At 44.6% G+C, this 20,032-nt stretch overlaps 2 protein-coding genes across 5 annotated transcripts in view; one reads left to right on the top strand and one right to left on the bottom strand.

The window, feature by feature from the left end:
* Nucleotides 1-5,624, top strand: part of USP9X (ubiquitin specific peptidase 9 X-linked) — a 95,848-nt gene extending 90,224 nt beyond the window's left edge. For 2 of the 4 annotated variants that reach the window (XM_042034901.1, XM_042034892.1), the window contains exons 42-45: nucleotides 1,113-1,269; nucleotides 1,670-1,882; nucleotides 2,324-2,419; nucleotides 3,858-5,624. In XM_042034901.1, coding sequence (XP_041890835.1) covers nucleotides 1,113-1,269; nucleotides 1,670-1,882; nucleotides 2,324-2,419; nucleotides 3,858-3,992 — 601 coding nt within the window. In that variant the 3' untranslated portion in view covers nucleotides 3,993-5,624. Of the gene's footprint in view, nucleotides 1-1,112; nucleotides 1,270-1,669; nucleotides 1,883-2,323; nucleotides 2,420-3,107; nucleotides 3,119-3,857 lie in introns of all 4 variants that reach the window. The other 2 variants (XM_042034922.1, XM_042034912.1) reach the window with 2 other exon arrangements.
* Nucleotides 5,625-15,921: 10,297 nt separating this feature from the next.
* On the bottom strand, nucleotides 15,922-19,759 carry RPL8 (ribosomal protein L8). Its single transcript, XM_042034934.1, has 6 exons — nucleotides 19,670-19,759; nucleotides 19,362-19,505; nucleotides 17,701-17,842; nucleotides 17,297-17,515; nucleotides 16,385-16,500; nucleotides 15,922-16,121 (listed from the first exon to the last, which is right to left on the bottom strand). The coding sequence occupies exons 2-6, from the start codon at nucleotides 19,497-19,499 to the stop codon at nucleotides 15,963-15,965; spliced, it is 774 nt and encodes a 257-aa protein (XP_041890868.1). The 5' UTR covers nucleotides 19,500-19,505; nucleotides 19,670-19,759; the 3' UTR covers nucleotides 15,922-15,962.
* Between the last annotated feature and the right edge of the window lie 273 nt (nucleotides 19,760-20,032).

The raw sequence follows: 20,032 nt of genomic DNA, 5'->3' as shown, positions 1-20,032 counted from the left end.
GCCAGCTCCAGTCATCCACTGACTTCTTGCTGCCACTTCGGGCTGTAGCTTGAACTACTTGTCTCTGCCCTGTTCTTGGTTTTGCTGTGATCATCAGAGAGTTTTAATGATCTTTGTCTTTAAAAAACAAACAAACAAAACCCCACCAAACAGTGAAATTGTCCATGGTAAATGGTGTCCCATAACTCCTGGGAAACAAGCCTGATCTGACCTTGGGCAGTGTGCATCCCTTGGGGCAACTTGTCTTCTGGTACTGCAGGATCACTGCTGCTGGCCCTTGGCTTCAGACCCACTCTCTTAAACTTCTCTTGATTTGACAAATTCAAGTGCCAAGTTTGGATGGTACAAGTACCATTAAATTAAATTAACTGAAGTAAAGCTCATCACTGCTTTACAGATGGGACCTGGGCTGACTGCTGCCAGGGCTATGAGGAAAGAGGGCAGTTACTTTCCCTGTCATGAGTGTAGCTCTTTGAGACATCAGTATAATTTCTGTGCCTGACTTTTCCTCAAAGCCAAAAGTATGTCAGTTCTGGGTTTTTGCACAGTTTCAGGGTAGTAATTAATTCCTCTGTCCTGTTGAAGAGCAGAAAGCACAGAAACTGGGCTTAGTTCTAGGGAATGCCCAACTAACTCCCTTATCCCCATGCACAAGTATGTACCATTCATTCCCCTTCAGAGAAGCTGCCTGTAAAGGGTGTCTTTGAGAAGCATAACCGAGTGTAAGTAATCATTCTGTTGTGGATTTAAGCGTTCCAATTCTGTAAGGACCTACTGGGTTAACAGGGCTGGTCTGTAAATGCAGTAGATACTTCAGTAATAAAAACGAAACTGTTAAAGTTGATTACTGTGACTAGAATTAATCATACTTGCATTTTTTATATATCTTGTTCAGTTATATTTTTAGCATGTTTGGTAATATTTGAACTAAGTTATATATATGTGACATGCCAGGTTAATTTTCTGATTTTAAAAAAACATCTTGAGTAGCACCAGAAGTCAGAACATCAACTGTCCCTTTTATAATTACATTGTATATAGAGCCTTAATTCAAATCCTAAAACTCTTTAACACTTAAAGTTTTGTCGTTGTTTTGGTTTGTTTTTTTCTAGGATTCACAATGCACTTAAGGGAATCCCGGATGACAGGGATGGACTCTTCGACACCATTCAGCGCTCGAAGAATCATTATCAGAAAAGAGCTTACCAGTGTATAAAGTGCATGGTAGCTCTCTTCAGCAACTGCCCTGTAGCTTACCAGATCCTGCAGGTGATACATTTTATTCTGTTTCTTGCTGCTTTTCTCCCAGTTCTATGTTTAAAAAAAACCAAAACCAAACCCCACCATTCTATAGTTTTTAACACCTTGATTAAATTACACCTTCCAGGTACAACTCATTTGAACCTCCTGTATCAAAAGGTCATTATATGGGATTGAAAGTAGTTTGGTTAAATTCACACTCATTTGCAGCTGTGATGCAGCTGCAACTCTGCAGACTTCATTTCAAATTCAAAGTTTTCTTTGGGGAAAAAAGAAACAGCAGCTCTTTTAAACAGCAGCTGATAGGTTGGTGGTCTTTTCTCTGACAGCTGACGTATAGGAAAGGAAAAATACTTCTGTTTTCAACAATAGAGGAAATAATTGTGAATTGTTCATATTCCATCTGCAGAGCAATGGCGATTTGAAGAGAAAATGGACCTGGGCAGTGGAATGGCTTGGAGACGAGCTGGAGCGTAGACCATACACTGGCAATCCCCAATACACCTACAATAATTGGTCTCCACCAATACAGAGCAATGAAACATCAAATGGCTACTTCCTAGAGAGGTCACACAGTGCTAGAATGACTCTTGCAAAGGCTTGTGAACTCTGCCCAGAGGAGGTAAAGAACTAATTTGACTTTCAATTTAAAAATTGAGTCAAGTGCTCTTGTAAATAATTAGCCTTAGCAACAGTCTCCACTCATTAAAGAGATAAAACATTTCATAAGTATTTTATAAATATGGATTTATATTTTTATTTTTCAGTTTTTATTACTGTTCCCATAGGCATCTGTCACTTACAGAATTAGCAGTATAGAATTGAAATTGACCCTTTAAAGTAGATTGAACGGGTGTATATTTCCAGTAACACGTTGATAGAGGAAATTTTTATTCAGTACAATACAAGCTGTAGGTGACAGAGTGGGGTGGATTTTTTCTCTAAATGTCTAAAACATGACTGGCATGTCTGAAACAATCACTTCCACATAGGATTGGTTCTGGCTAGAGTAATTGTAATATGTTTTACCGAAGTAGATTAAATGGGTTTTTTCAAACTTTAGGAACCAGATGATCCTGATGCCCCAGATGAACATGAGTCTTCTCCACCTGAAGATGCCCCTCTGTATCCCCATTCACCTGGTTCCCAGTATCAACAGGTAAAAGCTCTTGAGTTAAACTATTTATTCAGAGTTTCAGGTTTGCTTTTTCTAGCATTTATGGTGACCTAAATTATAGCATTTACCCAGAAGCATGTTATTGGCAAATACCATATTTGGAGGAATAAAGGTACACCTCCATTTCACCAGGAGCAGTTTCACCATCAGAGCTTCAGGTGAGAATTTTAACAGATTAGGGATTAATCATCCACAGAAAGAGCAGAGAGATTGATGCTATCACAGCCTAGTGCATACTGAATTGTATTCTGTTGTATCTACTGGTATTGATAATATTTTGTGAGTTGCTTTCTTGTTTTCAAGTATAAGATCAAGTCTCAAGGCCTGAATTTGGATAACTGGAAGGCTTTTGGAAAAAAGCAGATGGCTTTGTTGCCATGTAACTCGTGCTATAAACACTGATCTCTAAATCTTAAGTACATATGAAATCCAGATTGGGTTTTTTTATGTTAAATGGCTGTTTTGTTAATGCTTTCTAGTGGAAAGCCAGATCTGGAAGAAATCATAACTAGGATCTTCTTATTGAATTGACTAAATTATTAGATCACTCACTTAGTTGCCATTTTTTGTTCCAATTCATTTTGTATATTCCAAATCTGCTAATTTAATTTCCTTTCCTGCCCAAATCCATTTTCCCCTCCATCTTGCTTTCCTTACTTGATGTTCTCAGCAGAGCAGTTGGTAAGTCATGCAGATTTTCCCACGCCTTCCTGAACTCCCGAGCTCAGACACATTCCGTAACCTCACCATTGCCTTTGTCATGTGTTCACTTTCCTGCAAGAGATGGCATTTCTCACTAACACACACACAATCCTCATACTCTTAGTTTCTCCACAAATTCTGCAAAAAAGTGGATAAATGAGGTGTTTTCGTTTTGCCAGATCTGTGTGTGACTTTTTTAATTGGGGCAGAGCATTTGCAGAAAACTGCTGGTCTAGATTTCATTCAGTTCTGTAACAGTGAGGTTTCCCCCTTAAAAATTAAAGTATGCTGCATAAACACACGTTTGCTTTTTCCATTGTTTTAGGGAAAAAAATCAAGCTGGTTGAATCTGTTAATAAAATGTGTGCACGGTTTAATGTGACAGCACATAGGCAACTTCTCTTGGTCTCCTTTTTTCCTTTCTTGCTACTTTTGCTTTGCATGTAACTGTGATTCAAAAGATGAGACTACTGTTTCAACTGATCCTTTTATCTTTACAAGTTGAAAGTTCGTTTCCCTTGTGCGTAAATTGGCAAAGTAAGTGAAAGGTGTGAATCAGAGAACCAGCTAGGATGTGTGTTTATAGGGATGTAGGTACATGAGAAGTTGGTGTCCTTGAGGATACTTTGCAGTGGTCTGAGTGGAAAGGGGGAAAGCAGGAAGTCAGGAGGCAGCCCACAGGTTTAAATCCCTTTGAAATGTGTGTGCTTTGTTGCAGAATAACCACGTGCATGGACAGCCATATACGGGCCCGGCAGCACATCATATGAACAACCCTCAGCGAACTGGCCAACGAGCACAAGAAAACTACGAAGGCAGTGAAGAAGTTTCCCCGCCTCAGACAAAAGATTAGTGAAATGCACATAATCAATTAACTTGCTCCATCAAGACTGTGCACCCAGGCCTTACAGTCCAACCTTTCTCTGTGTCTGGCTAATATTTAAAACTAGAAAAACTATTCCTAATCAACATGGAGTGGAGAGTCTATTCACTGTCTTATCTGCAGAAAATTGCTGTCAATATATAACCCGCCTGCAGTGGAAAGTGTATAGTGTTTTGTAATAAATGGCCTGATGCTAATGTGTAAATGGCAAAGGTGTATATAGTATATTAATGTTTGACTGTTAATTCTTGAGCAAGAAGCATTTTTTTTGTCTTGATGAGACTCACAGATCTACAAAAACAAAAAAATAATTTCTTGATATATCTGCTGCGCTCTGCAACCAGTGTTGCCTGCCTCATGGCAGTTGGATCAACTCCTTTACGAAAAAGCCTATCCATGTCAACCACAAAAATAGTTTCATGTTAATTCTTTGCCACTGGAGTCGATTTTACTATGAGCAACATAATGGCTGGTAACCTTTTAATTATTTGGTTGATGTGGAAAATTGGTGATGTAACATTGTTTCTAGATCTTTTTTCATTGCCTTTTTCATTCTGGTATTAGGTTAATCACTTTGAAGCTATAGTTATGCTGTAACATTTAGCATGGCTTCACACCAAGTTAGTGTAGCCAATGAGGGGAAAAAAAAATAAAAACAAACGTGACAGCAGTTGTCCCAATGTGACAACTGTATTGCTCAGAACTTTTTCTTCTTACACCTAGACTATAAAATGGGGAGGGAAAATGTGACAAACAAGTGGTTTTCAGTTTCACATATGTTCCTCACATCTGATGTTTGACAGTTCTCTCTCTGGGTGGGATAAAGAACACTTAGTTTTCAGTAATAGGAATTTAAAAGATTTAAAACAAATATGCAAAAATTTGCTATGCCAGGATGCCTGGAGCATAATAGACTGTATTTGGTGTGCTTGTTTTGTTTCTTTGGTAGAGCTTATTAGATAAACTTCTAACACTTTCCTTCTACTGCATCCCAGTGAAGTGGAAGTCAACAAAATCACAGAGTACTTGTGAGTGCCACTGCACCAAGTTAACTTGCTGGTTTTCTGCTCGTTCACAGTTCTACTTGAAAGCGAGAATTGTCTTAGCTCTTTATCCATTATACAGAAAATCTTAACATTAGAAGCAGGGTTTAAATATAAAAGAAACTACTGGTTAGTCAAATACAATTCTGAGGTATCTCTATTCCAGAATAAACATTTGTTTAAAGACTTAAAGAAACACATCAGTAAATACTGTATTTAAATGAAAATTGGTAACTTGAATGTGTGTAATTTTTTTGGAACCTGTCTAAAAACCAAATACCCCTGCAAAACAGATACAGCCCACCCTATACTATTTAAATATTTTGCTGTTTTATTTTATAGAAATTATTTTGCTGAATTCACAAATAGAATTTGATTTAAGAAGAATGTTTTGTCCTGTGGTGTGTGTTGTTTTTTGGGGTTTTGTTTTTTAATGGACTGCACAGGAAGGTGAATTCTGTGCAGTGGCACTATGCTGAATTCTGGAACAACAGTCACATTGAGATTCTGTGCACAAAAAAAAAATTGGCCCTTAAGAATAAAATAATCAGGACAATTACACTGTAAAAGTTTCTTAATGTGATTTATCTTGTACTTTTTGTATGTTTTTATATATACATATATATATTTAAGAGCACAAGCTTGATGGTGTTTTTTACAAATGAGTTGATAGAAACAAAGCTGCTTATCAAATTAAAGGTCTGTAGTTTTGAAATGAACAATGGAAAATTCAGTCCAAGTGCATTCTTAGGCATTTAGTGTAACAAGGGAGGGACACAGAAGATTTTTGAATATGCTGTGTAGCAATGATCACTTTTATGCTTCCATGTTTTTCCTAGTGCTCAAGTTAATTCAGATTTTTTTCATAGTTTTTTAGTAATACCATTTTACCTGGATTTAGTAAATTTGGATAATGTGTTCCCATTTATGTTTGGGGATGCTTGTTGGAGGTTTTAACTAAAAAAATTCTACCCTGAGTTCTCAAGTTGAAATATTTATTTGGACCAGTAATTGTTACAAGCTATCTCAGAGGCAATTATTACGTATTTTGTACTATATAGGTAAAATATATAATGTGCTAGTTCAGCCTTGCCAAATGTGTTTGCTTTTAATAGTGCAATGATTGTAGAGACATGTCAAACCTGTGACACTTTAACCTGTGGCTTTCTCCAGCCATACCCACCCCTGCCCCAGAACTGGGAATGGCTGCAGTGGCAGTTGTTTTCCAGGCCACAAATTGAGGATATTGTGCATCTTTGTGACATGAAGAAGGATAAACCCATATTGTTTGCTGCAGCTGTTGCTTTTTAAACAGGTAGCTCCAGTGTAAGGTGCAATGTTTTCTTCACTCTGGGCAAAACCATTTTGAATTGTACTTCTTAACAAATATTGTACAAGCAAAAAGTTTGATATGCACGTTTCTGTCGCAGCATTTTGGCAGGTGACTTTCAGGCGATGCACCTGGCAATACCTCGTTGGTGATGGCACACTTTAAAGCAGTAGCCCTCAAAGTGCCTAAAGATTTAATTCCCCCATCACTGATTTCAGTCCTGTTTTCTGTTTAGAACAGTTTCTAAGGAATCTCTGGTCTTCCATAAAATGAGCCAATAAATAGTAAAGCAATTCCTCATGTTCCTGGCGATGTAACGTGGAATACATAGAAACTGAAAATCCATAGGTGATGTTGAGTCGGGGTTAGCGTGTAGTTTGACCTTGGGGGAAATCCATAACCTTACTGAGCAGAATTTCTCCCTCTTGTACATTTGGATTGTGGTTGTTTAGTGACTAAAATAAGCTTTTAACACTTGCTACTGTCAGTGTTAAAAATAGTACAGCCATATATGAAAAGACTTCAGTCACTGTTTGTGTATCAGTAAATGTACTATGTTTTGGTCACAGAGTTGGTCACCTGCACCTGTGTTACCCCTTTGACAAGAAGGAGATGGCTCAGGGTTCAGTCATAGCTTGTTTATCCTGCAGGACCTGAACTTGTGGGGATGGGACAAGCAGAACAGGACTCTGCTTGACTCGGAATTTTTCACATTATTTTCCCTGCTGACTACCAGCTCTGAAAATTTGAGTTCTCTGTTTTTCAAGTTTGTGTATCTTGCTGAAATCAAGCCAGAAAGAAATTAAATTCCCCAATGACTTTTTTCTTCTGAGTGAAACTTTAGACAACATGAGAGATTTGTGTTATCGTATTTGCTGTTAAGCCTTCTCAGCCACTCTGTTGTGCCTAGCTTGTGTGTTTTAGCATATGTATCATGAAAAAGCACTTATGGTTCCAAAACTTCCTGTATATTTCCTGAGATCCAGGAGAGAATGAGATTAGCCATTCTGCCAAAGCTAAAATGGGCAAAAATTGGCTGCTGTAGCAATTTACTTCATTTTTGGTTTCAATAAATTTTGTCTACCTCTTAAGTCTTTTGCCAGAAATGAATAGGCTGATAAACTGTGTCAGGGCAAAGTGGCTCCATGTTTTTGTTGGCATGAGTTCCAGTTACTGGGCATTGCAGGGAAGCTTTTAGTGCAATGGATTTAACTAAAAATGAAAGCTAAAGACTGACTTTATGAGTTAGAGGAAGAAATGGCATGTTAGGAAATTTGCAGAGTAACCAATTAAGCGTTTAAATGTCTTAGTTAAACCTGGTTAGCCCACACTTTCACATCCACATTGAAAGCAAATTCTTCTCCCCTGTGATGAAAGGCACACCTTAATTTTTGGTAGGGTTAGATGCTGATGCTAACCTCACATTTCTTAGGGCAGGTGTGGGAGTTTCCCCATTTGTGGCTCTGCTCCAGCACAGCATAATCAGGACAAACAGTAGTTTTGGCTCCCTGTCTTTCCATGCTCTCCATCATGTTCATGACACCACTTTCTCACAGCCATGAGGTCTTGGGAATAAAGTCTGCACCTGCCTTGCCTAGAGCCAGGCAAAAGAGGCGTTCTGGGAGCAGTAGGAAGTGTCTTGTACAAACTCTGTGCTGCACAGTGGTGCTGCAGTGGCAGAAAGCCAAGTGAAAGGATCCCAGCTGCTTCCTGTGGCAGGATTCCTGCTCCTCTTGCAGGTGGTCTGAGGAACATGACACTAAACCACTCTTAGAACTCAGTGCATTTTCTCCGGGCTGGCAGCTGGGATCAGAGTAATCTCTGTGTGCCCTCTGTGCCATTCCAGGGTGTCCCTGTCCCTGCCTTCCAGTGGTCTTTGGGGATTGCCGTGTCAGCACAGTCACTTGGCTGAGACTTGCCCTCCATTCCAGACTGGAGGAAGGGCTTTAACCCAACCCGAGCACTGTCACTTTTCACACTGTGGAACTTCCTACGGTTCGTACCGTAAATTTCCTTTTATTTCTACGGTATAAAAGTCTGCCCTGGGCTGTTTTAAAGTGTCCAGTAACCATACCTGTGTCTTTTTTTACAAGAGCAAGTGCACAGCCCCACCCCTGCAGTGTCTGTTAGGGTCGGCTGTCCCTGGAAGTGTGTTGACAGAGATTCCAGCCATTAAATTCAGACATCCTCGTCCTGCGCTCTGATTTTCTAATGCAAGTTGTGGTGGGTCCATGGATTTTGGCAGCATTTGCACGAGTTCAGTTGATTTCAGCACTGTAAGAGTGGAAGTTGGTGACGTGTGGTGGGGATGAAGCCAGCTCAGTCAGCAGGTGGCACAGAAGACAGCTCTTGTTTGCAGACAAATCAAAACAAGCACGGGGGAACCAGATTCTGAAGGAGGAAAACACTCCTGAATAAGGGCTAACTTCTCACCAGATTTTTAAATACCCAACTCTATTTTTTAGCTTTAGAACTTCTTGAAGCCACTTTTTGATAATAAAACTGACCTACAGGCTGTTTCCTTGGAAGAATTTAATATAGCCTTAAATCACATCAGCACAATTCTGAAATGACAGGGTCATTGTTCACTGGTCAAAATAATGTGCAAAAAATGTCTTCTACTAGTTTTTAACCATGAGAAAACCTTGAGTAATGAAAATAAGAGGAAAAAGGTTCTATGACTTCACCCACAATCTGACCATAGAAAAACATCCAGTGCAGGAAAATAAGATCATCCCCTTCTTTGTTTCTGTAGTATTTAAAATGTCTGATAATTTTCTTTCTTAATTTGCCACTGCTATTCCAGGGAGTTGGTGTATTTTGCCCAAAGTGGTGTGAGCTGCACAGGCTGCAGCTTCCGTGTGGGTTTGCAGTGACGTCCCCTTTAGTCTGTACCAGAGCAAAATCCTTAAATGTTTGTTTTTCCCCCATAAGCCATTCCCCAATCCACATTTCTGTTGTGGTGATGTGCTGTTCATGTTTTCAAACAATGCCCAGGGCTGGATGAATGCTTTCCAAGTGTGGTTTCACCTGAGCCATTAAGTGAGCAGTTCTGTTCCTTTGCTGTAGTGATACCTCTGTAGGTGCAGCTTTTAAAGGTATTGGCCTTTTTTTGTAGCTTTATTTATTGAAATGCTGCTCAGTTCTTGTCCCTTACTCTTAAATTCCTGTCCATCATTTCTTGTGATTCTTTCTTACAGAGTTTTTCACTCTGGATTGCAAGGATCATTTTTATAGTGAATATTTTTGTATTTTCTTGGAATCAAATCCCTTCACTTTCCATGATGGTTGTTTACCTCCTGTTTTTACCTACACCTGCCGTCTTGCTGTTTGCTACTGCAAGAAAACCCCCCAAAAAACCCCATGTTTGCCAGGCAGCCTGGAGCTTTTCACAGTGCAGTAGCAGCAGCCACAGCCTTGACCGGGTGGGCTTCGTCATCTCTTAAATCTTCTCATCATTTACATGGGATAGGAGAGTTTTGTGCTACTGATGGCAGTCTGGAATTCTAATAGCTTGTAGATTATTGGGTTTCATTGGTTGCTTGTTGTTTGGGGTATTTTTTCCCTTCATTTTCTATCTTGAACCATTATTCTACAGGTGAATAAAAACAGTAGGTTTTGCTGGAATCTACTCTGGAAAAGAAGGCTGATTGAAAACTTGGACACTTAATATACTTGATTGTATTTAAATATCTGGTAGGTGCTTTAAAGTCCTTGAAAGATCTTCTGGAAGGAAATTCCAAAGCTTAGAAATGTGAAGATTAGTTCTTAGGACTTACTGATAACTCACCAATTTTATCTGCCTGCCCTGTGAGTGACTAAGGACTGGTGAAATAGCAGAAATGAGAATATTTTGCTGAAGGGAGAGGTCATGCTGTGTGAAATCCCTGGGGAACTGGAAATGGGCTTTGCCTGGCCCCACACACCCCTCTGGCAGCAGCTCGTGAGCTTTCCCGGTGTGACCTGTCCTGGCCCACAGGGGCCTCCCTGGGCACCAGGAACTGTTCCGAGCAGGAACTTCAGACTAAGTAGCATGTAAAGCATTTTCTATTCCTCTTCTTCTCTAAGATCTGTACCGAGTCTAATCCTCTGAGCAAATACAGACAGGGAGTGGGCTGAGCGAGGGCCTTCGCAAGCTGCTTCTGTGAATACTTTCTACCTCTTGTCGTTCATTGCCGGCGGCTCCGCCGGGAGCGGCTCCGGCCGTGTGAGAGCTGCCCTGGGCCAGGCCGAGGTGCACAAATTCCTGGTGGGGCTGTTTGCTGGGCAGGCGTGGGCAGTCCCCGCCTCCCTGGGGATAAATGGAAGCGTTCGAGGTACCTATGTTTGCATCCAAGTGAAGGAACTGGCGTTTCTCAGGTGGCTCCGCGAGGACTCACAAACACTTTCTCAGCCTCTCGTGCTGCCTCCTGCGTGAAGCAGCATCAAATCCTCTCACAATTAATGTTCAAATAACGCAGCAACCACAGGAAGGGACTTGGTTTTCCAGCTGTGTCAGTGAGGGTTTAGAAAGGGAGAGATGTGGGAATGTGAAAAGCCAGGATTCTGCAGATCAACCCAGGTGTTTATCTAGAACAAAGAAATGTTACTGATTGCTACTGTGGTTGTGTGTAAGACTGAAATGATGAAAGAGAACTGTAACCCTCCCACTCCGAGTCTGAGAGAGACCTGGCATTGGCTTTCTGAACACTTCTGCAACCTGAACCAAAAACCTGCTGTGGGAATGTAGACTTACCATAGAGCTGTGGAAGAAAACTTCAATCGTGTCACTTCTCTCGGTCTTCAGAGCAGTCAACATGGTTTTGATGTAGGTTTTAGATTATGTATATATAAATCTGATTGAAGTACCAACAGCAAACCATAAATAAAATGTGGACTTAATTGAAGAACGGGCTAGTGGAGGCCTCTTGTGTTGAATTTATTAAAATACAATATAATGAAGTTGTTGGAGGAGACTCGTTCTGGTGAAGACAGGGAAATAAAGCTGGGGCATCCTCCAGTTGAGCCAGGTTTGCTGCTGCCTTTGCACCTCCTGTAGCACCCACAGAGCAGCTGCAGTGGCTGGAAACAGGCTGGGACTGCTCCTGGCATCACCTCGTGCCTGTGAGGGCCAGAGGCTCTGGGAGTGGCAGCTGCCTCTCGGAGCGAGTGGCTGCCTGCTCCAGGGACAGGTGTCCTGTCACATTCCAGGCCAAGAGGAGCTGCTGCAGCTGTTGGGAAGCTGCTGTGACCCCTGTGCCTGCCACGTGCCCCTTGCTTTGCTCTGCCACAGCAAGGCCCATCACCCAAAGGAATGTGAGGTGGGTGTAATGGAGAGCTGCTGGAAACCTCTGGTTCCCCAAATTTGCTCTTGAAGATACACAAATGAAAGTGGAAAACAGTGGCAAATTGCTGGGAATTTGTGATACTAACATTGAATTTAAAAAAATTTTAGAAGACATCATGGAAGCAGGTGACACAAGAGGTTCCACCTTGGCATGAGGAAGAACTTCTTTACAGTGAAGGTGGCAGAGCTCTGGAACAGCTGCCCAGGGAGGGTGTGGAGTCTCCCTCTCTGGAGACATTCCAAACCCACCTGGATGTGTCCTTGTGTCACTGCTCCAGGTGACCCTGCCTTGGCAGGGGGTTGGACTGGGTGATCTCCAGAGGTCCCTCCAACCCAGACAATTCTGTAGTACCTGAGTTTATCCTTGGTCAGTTCAGTTGATGTCGCCCATCTGAGTGGACATGAGTGTGAATTCTCTGGACATCGACATGTTGGCAAAACATGAGACTTCAGGATACACTTTGGATGTATCCCAGCAGATCATTGCCAGGTGGGGGGGTGCTGTAAACTGGGAGAAGAAAGCTTTCGAAGAAGACAGCAAAAATGTAAAACAACTCCCACGAATGTTTCTGTTCTCACATTTCTGAGAATTTGTTAATGCCACAGGACAAAAAAAGCCATTTTTTAATTTAACTTCTGTGGAGGCTGTAATGATTTATTGATCACCCAACTCCCTGAAACCTTTTAGAATTTGGGCTCCTATGGTTTTTACATTAGCTGAAAATACGGCCCAAAGCATTTCCCTTGGATTTGATAGATACTTACCTGGTAACTTCAGCATAACAGCCAGGATCATTTTCTTGCTCCTGGAGTTTACTTCCCTCTCATCTTTTTGTGGAAACTCCCCAGAGGGGTTTGCTCTGGCCTCTTTCAACCTCACACTGTTTCCTTGCATCTCCCTCTGCAGTTCCTCCCTGCCTGCTCCAGTGTGTAGCACGTTGTGGATCCTCCTGCTCCCCCGTTCTGCTTTCTCGAGGCTGGGCAGTCAGGATGGGAGATGGAGCCCTGGGAAGCCCTGGGGCAGTGACCCCTCTGGGTGAAGTCCTGCTTCTCCTGTGGCTGGCTCAGTGCAAGGTTGAATTGTTTGGTCCGTGCAGCAGCTACAGAGGTGCTGGAAGGGGATAGTGATGTTAATGAGGGCTCTGTTACTGTGAAGGAATTTGTGATGCCTGTCGATGTTTATGTAGCACTTGGTGCTCCTCAACACACCCTTTAAAAAGTATAAAGAAAATGCTGTTTGGTCTTTCAGTAGATGGAAATTTGAAGCCCTTCTAAAGGAAGACTTTAGTGCTTCTCTGGTACGTATATATTTTTTTTAATTTATTTTTTTCTTTTAGCAAAAAAAGGCTTATACTGGAAATAACCTGTGAGAATTCTGCAGGAACACTTAACACCTTTCTTTAAAAGAGTTTGTTTCATTTCAAGATTTCTGACGTCCTTGTAACTGTGCTAATCTTTATGTGAGGGGATTTAATAACAATAATGATAATTATTATCATAATTATTATAATTATTATTATATTACTAACAAGCATGGCTGTAGCTTTTTAAGTTTGACTGTATCTATAGTATCTCATGTCTTCTGTGCAGTATTAAGCTTGGGAACTGAGATGCTCCTCCATGAAGTGAAGCATCCTGGATATGAGCCATATAAGCAAATCAACTGGGTATTCTGTCATGCTGCTAAAACAGTCAGTTTGAGCAGGAGGTTGCTGATTATGATACACAATTAAAGCATAATTACAACACATTACATAATTACTCCCATAGCCGGGTGGTTGGAACTAGATGATCTTTAAGGTCCCTTCAACCCCAAACCATCTTATGCTTCCATACAATGAGTTGTGGGGCAGCAGAAGTGCAAGGCCACAGAAGGAACCCCGTGCTTTCTATTGAATGTGGTTTGCTTCATTTACATTTGTGCTTTTGTGTTGGAGCTGCCTCAGTCGAGCCAGGACACTCGCCCACCTCACAGCCAGGTTTGTGCTTTCCTGTGGTCAGCAGCCCCTCAGCTCCTGCTCCTCTGCAGTGTCCCTGTCCTGTTTAATTTCTGATTTCTCAGTGCAGATTCAGAGGGAGCCTCTGCCCTGCTCAGCTGAACCTCCTGCTTGATGCTTGGCCCACACAGAGGACAGGGACTGGCTTAACTTCAGCCCCATTTTTGTTTTCTGTTCACTGCTTTCACAGAGCCTCCCAGCCTGAAGTTAAGCTTGTTAGGAACAACACTTGTATATTTTTATGGGTATTTTTTTTTATTCTTATTGCATTGTTAGTTGTCTTAACTTCCCCTGTCAGGTAAACTGCTGGAGTTCACCTCTATTCTACAGCTTAAATTAGACCTTCGGTTTGGAAAATGTATTTCAGTTTACTTAAATTTTTCATTCAAGGTTGGTTTCTTTAGAGCCTCTCATTTTTATTTGCTTTATCTTACTCCCTCTTCCCTCATATTTTTCACAGATTTTTAGCACTGGAGGTGTTGGGGCTGGAGGAGCATTTTGCCCCTGGAGAATGTTTGTCTTGTGGTCATTTGCCAGTATCACTGTGGCTTTTTAAGTTCCGTGTTCATGTTGGTAACAGGAGACTGTACTGGAACAGTAATTGCAACTGGAGTTTGGTGAAGGGAGAAGAATCTTTGAAAGCCTCATACTACTGTGTGAATCTAGAGACTTCTGGCATTGCATTCTGTATGTTTGCATTAAATGTGTTTGTAGCTGGATTAAGCACTGCAATATGGCATTTATTTATTTGCAGTAATTTGTATTAATTATTCCCTACTCACAGGCTTGGTGCACTGACCCTGTGGCTGTGGGCACTGTCAGCACCTGGAACAGCAGCAGAGGCAGCCAAGGGTCAGTAACCATCTCTCCCTTTGCGAGAAAACAGATGGGGTCAACAGACCCAAACATGGTTGGAAACTGTCAGAGACTGAAATACGTGACAGAAACCATCTTTTTTAGGTGCAAACTGTTGTGGAACGTCAGCTGCTCTTCTGAGGGTGTTTGGGAGGAGTGTTACACTTTGGTCCCTGTCAGGAGAGCACAGAAGAGCTTCTGACCTCATGGCAAAAACAGATGTGAACTTCAGACTTTGCTGGAATTCGAGCAATAGGAACAGAAGCAAAACTTGCCACTGCTTTGCTTTGTGTCTCCCCAATGGGATCTGATGCCTTTCCTCAAGGTGTGATTTGGGTTTCTTAAAGCACCTTTCCCTCCCCAGACACACACAGCCAGCTGCAGTACTGGTTTTGTGGGTGGGTGTAGAAACAACTTTTCTGCTTTTCATTCCACTGGATTCCCATCAATGGAAGTCATACCCATCCATGGAAGTCTGGCCCTTGGCACAGACTCCTCCAGCACAGCCAGAGCTGCTGCAGATCCACAGGAGCCCTGGCTTTGCAAGTGCTCAAATGCAAAGCTGAGCCCCATCTGCTTTCATCGATTTTTCCCTCCAAAGGCCAGTTCAGAAAAGCTGTAAAGAAAGCCATTTTCCACTAAACCCCATGACTTTTCTCTCATCCCTCTACAAAATGTTGGCTTTTCACAGGACAGCTGTTCCTATGAGAACACAGCTTCCTAGTGGACATGAGTGCTGCTGCCCACGTTACTGCAGCACCCTGGAATATCCCATCATGACCAACGTACAAAGCAGAGATTTTTGAAGCTGCTTGCCCTTCCATAACACAGATGAGGAGAGGGGGCAGTCTGTGTGATACCTCAAATTTCTGAGGCACCTTTCATTTGGTTGGAACCTGACAGTTCCAAAAGGAAGCCCAAACCTTGCAGTGAGAGCAGCTGAAATACTTAAGTTCTACAACTTTCAAGCTTATCCCCCAAAAGATAAAAATGGAAAACCATTGTTAGAGGTTATGAACTTAGAAAACTGAGCAGACTTTCAGCCTGATTCCCAAATTAACCAGGTGACCAAGGGATTCCTTGATAGGTTTATCCTGCTTTGTCAGGCCTCAGCTTCCACACAACCAGGCCAACGTGAACACCACACCAGGGCACAAGAGCAGCCACACCAGTGTTACCCCAGCCTGCAGGAAGGACCAGCTTACAGACTGCGAGTGCTGGCTCAGAGGATCCCTGCTCTTCAAGGCAAGGGGAAAAAATCCCGATCTCCACTCACAACTTCCTGTGTTGAACATTATCCCAGTTTTCTCCCCACTGCAGCGGCAGATACCACGACCTTCACACGAGCTCTGTTGTACAAATTTATTGTGTGGCGCCCAGGGTGGGAGCTCAGTTCTCCTTCTCCTGCACAGTCTTTGTGCCCCGCAGCCGCCCCGTGCGGCGCGCGGCGATGAGCCCGACCTTGCGTCCCGCGGGAGCGTCCCTGCGGATGGTCGAGGGCTTCCCGATGTGCTGGTGGTTGCCTCCTCCGAAGGGATGCTCCACAGGCTGGGCAGGAGGAAAGCAAGACAGCAATGTAACCACAGGAACTGATACTCAACAGAGTAAACTGATTTGCGAGGAAAAATGAGTAACTGCTTCACTTTTTACGTGGTGCAGCAACTATCAAGTGCTGCTAATTTACCCTGTGACTGCACATTTATCTGGGAAGGCTTCCTCCCAGATATGTGCCACGCTTGTCCCCATATCCCACAAATCCTTTCTGAACTGTCAGAAGGGACAGGGGTGACCCCAATCACAAAGAGACTCACGTTCATGGCCACACCACGGACACGTGGCCAGCAGTTCCTCTTGGCCTTGTACTTGTGGTAGGCACGGCCGGCCTTCAGGATGGGCTTGTCAATACGGCCTCCACCAGCCACGATTCCTGCAGGGAATGGCAGGAATGGTGACACCCAAACAGAGCACAGGAGTACAAAGGAAAGCCAACACCAACAGTGAGACCAGAGCTGAGCTACAGCCTTCCTTTCGATCCACACACACAGGATTGAGCTTAACACTTTCTCAAGCACTGCCAGTTTTACTACTACAATTACCTGGGTAATATCACATTCTTCAACTGAAGTATGAATTGAAAGAGCTCACAGGAGTGTGAAGAACTTTGAGGACCTACTTGCTTCATGATTTACCGAGTGAACTTTACTGGAATAACACACCAGATCACTCACTTTGGTGTCCTCCATGCAGAGGCAGGTGAGTGTCACCAGCAGCCATCTCAGCTGCCAGTCAGGTGCACAACAAACCTGGTACAGCCTCTGCTTCTTGGCAGTGGCTTTGTCATTCCCTGTCAGACCTCCTCACCCACCTGACACCACCACCAGGCTCCCTCAGTGTACTGAAGGCAGGAAATCAAAATGGCATTTTCCATGTTAAGTCCTTCTCCAAAGACTGCAGATTTTACAGGCTGAGCAATTCCACTACAGCCTGAGGACAAGGAGCATCTACTTTTCTGTCCTCTCACTAGGTCAAATCACCTCCAAACTTAGGTTATCAACACCTAAAAGTAATGCAGGTGGGAAATACAAGTCAGGCACCTGAGCACAGGCTGTCCTGGTGTGTAACCCCAAGGCCAGCCTGCACATGACACTACTTTCAAGATGGTTATTAAAACTGGGGCCCTGTTTGGAAAATTCAGTGACAAGTCCACAGTGATTGCTGCTTACCCACAACAGCCCTGTTTGCAGAAGAAATGACTTTCTTGGAGCCGGAAGGCAGCTTCACTCTGGTTTTCTTGGTTTCGGGGTTGTGGGAGATGACGGTGGCGTAGTTCCCAGAGGCACGTGCCAGCTTCCCGCGGTCACCGGGCTTCTCCTCCAGGCAGCACACGATGGTGCCCTCGGGCATGGTGCCCACGGGCAGGACATTCCCAATGTTCAGCTGAGCTGCAAAGAGCAAGGAGAGCAGCCACAGCTTCACTCGGGCCCTGGGCCGGGGTTACAGCCCTACTGAACCTGGGACAGCGGCACCACAGACGCTGTGGCAGCAGGGTCCTGCAGTCCAGCACCCCAAACTCCAGGTGCTGGGACACCCAGTGCCCTGCCCCTGCCCCAGCCCAGCCCAGCCCCACCTTTCTTGCCGCAGTACACGAACTGCCCGGTGTGGATGCCCTCGGCGGCGATGAACAGCTCCGTGCGCTTCTTGAAGCGGTACGGGTCACGGAAGGCGATCTTGGCCAGCGGGGCGCCCCGGCCGGGGTCATGGATGATGTCCTGTGGGAATGCAGAGCTGCTTTAGGGTGGGACACAGCCTCTGCCAGGGGTTCTGCAGGAATCCAAGAGCTAGGAGAACTGGGGATGGTTACTCTGGGCTGATTCTCACCAGGACACTTCTCAGGGGGATCTGGGTTTCCCCCAGCGTGAGTGAGCTGAAGATTCCCATTTGTAAGAATACAAGCTCCAGTACCTACATCACATCCCATCAGGGAACAAAGTCTTCCCTGTGAGGGTGGTGAGGCACTGGCACAGGTTACCCAGAGAAGCTGTGGAAGCCCCATCCCTGGAAGTGTTCACAGCCAGGCTGAACAGGGCTTTGAGCAACCTGGTCACATGGAAGGTGTTGAACTGCATGAGCTTTAAGGTCCCTTCCAACCCAAATCAATCACTGATCACAAAATAATGCCTGGTTAAGTGTGCTGCTTGTAGCTAATCCTGTCTGAACAATCTCACTCCTGACATTCTGCAGGTATCCATTTCTCCATTCAAAGGAATCCTCTTTCACCTTCCCAACCGTCTCTGGGCAGAGACAGAGCTGGGCACAGGCAGTGACTTCTCTGTGTGTTTCCCTGGGATTGAGGCATTTCTAACCTTCTAAAATCAGGTACAACAAAGTTACAGAAGCCCCTACATAAGGAACACAGACTTGTTGTTTCTTTTACACTTGGAGAAACATGTCCATTCTGTTCCTGAAGCACTCTGAGACTAAAATACCCAACTGTGTATTTACAGACTACAGACAAGTGACTGTGATACATCTCTAAGATCTGTCTATTTTCTAGGACAGCTCATAAGCTGTTGGTGTCCACTGCTTATGTTTTTCAACCCTGTTGGCCAAATCCCCTATGTATTACCCAAGTTCAAGTCAAACCTTGCTACCTACCTTTTATCATCAACTCAGCTATGGTGAGGGTGAAGGAAATCCTCTCTACAATGTGAACATGACCACGCTGTAAAATGCTGAAGGGCTGCTCCGAGCATCCAACCACTGGCACTGTTTGCATTCTGAAGTCCCTGACACCCAAAAAAGTACCTGCAGCACCCCTGAACCACCGTATCACACCCCAAATGCAGGAACTGCCTTGCCCCCACTGCTCAAGACTAAAATGATGGCTATCACTTGGCATTTTCAAAGATCTGATTTTTTTTTTTTTTAATATGCACTCAACTACATGGGAAACTGCCCAGCCACGTTTCCCCAAGTACAGGGAATTCTTAGGCAACATAAAACCAGGCTGGTACGGCTACACTTAGCAGAGCTCCACCAGAAAATCCAACTGCTAGCTAAAGGTGCCCTCTCTGTTGAGATGTTCTCACAAACCTGAAGAAGTTTAACTTTCCAAGGGATATGATTTATTTAAGAGCAGAGAAACCCAAATAAGGAACAGACGAGATAAGGGACAGCCGAAGGGCTTTGGGCACTGCTGGCAGCCCAGGAGGAGCCCAGGAGGGTCGGGAACCCCGGGGACGAGGTGCCGAACGTCCCCCCCGAGCAAGCACCCGGAGCCGCCCGTACCTTGACGATGCCCTTGATGTACCCGTGCCGCTCGGCGAAGTCCACGGCGCGGAGCTTGGCCGGGCCCTTCCTGTGCTTCACGTGGGCGCGGAACACGGAGCCCGCGCCTTTCCTCTGCCCGCGGATGACGCGACCCATGGCGCCCTGCGGGGACACGGGGACGGCTCAGCGACAACGGGGACACGCTCAGCGACAGCCGCGGCACCCCGGCCCTGCCCCGTCCCCGCCCTGCCCCTTCCCGCGGCCGCCGGGGCGCGGATGGCGGCGGATCGGGATCGGGATCGGGACAGCGGCCTCCCCGCTCCTACCTCGCTCCGGCCTGCCCCGGAAAGAAGGAAGCGCTGACGTCACCGGCGCGCCGAGGCTCTTCCGGCACAGTGACGTCACGCGGGAAGGGGCGGGCCCCCGCGGTGCCCGCCCATCTCCTTCGGCCCCGGCCCGGGACACCGGGAGAGCCCCGGGAATGCGGGAGAGCCCCGAGACACCGGGAGAGCCCCGGGGCTGCGGGGGCACGGCCGGGAACGGGGGCAGAGGGGCAGCGTTCACAGCCAGGTTCCTGGGAGCTGGTATGGACAAAGGGAGAGTAGTCAGAGATTGGGATAGGAAGGGTCAGGCTGTGCAAGTGACTGGAGCTGGAATTTGGATGGTGCCTTGGAATGCAAGTCGGTACA

The sequence above is a fragment of the Corvus kubaryi genome, unplaced genomic scaffold (genome assembly GCF_017639235.1).
Source record: "Corvus kubaryi isolate FWS band 111438036 unplaced genomic scaffold, C.kubaryi_AGA036_p1.0 133, whole genome shotgun sequence".
Classification (NCBI taxonomy): Eukaryota; Metazoa; Chordata; class Aves; order Passeriformes; family Corvidae; genus Corvus; species Corvus kubaryi.
Note: the sequence above shows the minus strand (reverse complement) of the source record. Positions and strands in the feature narration are given on the sequence as shown.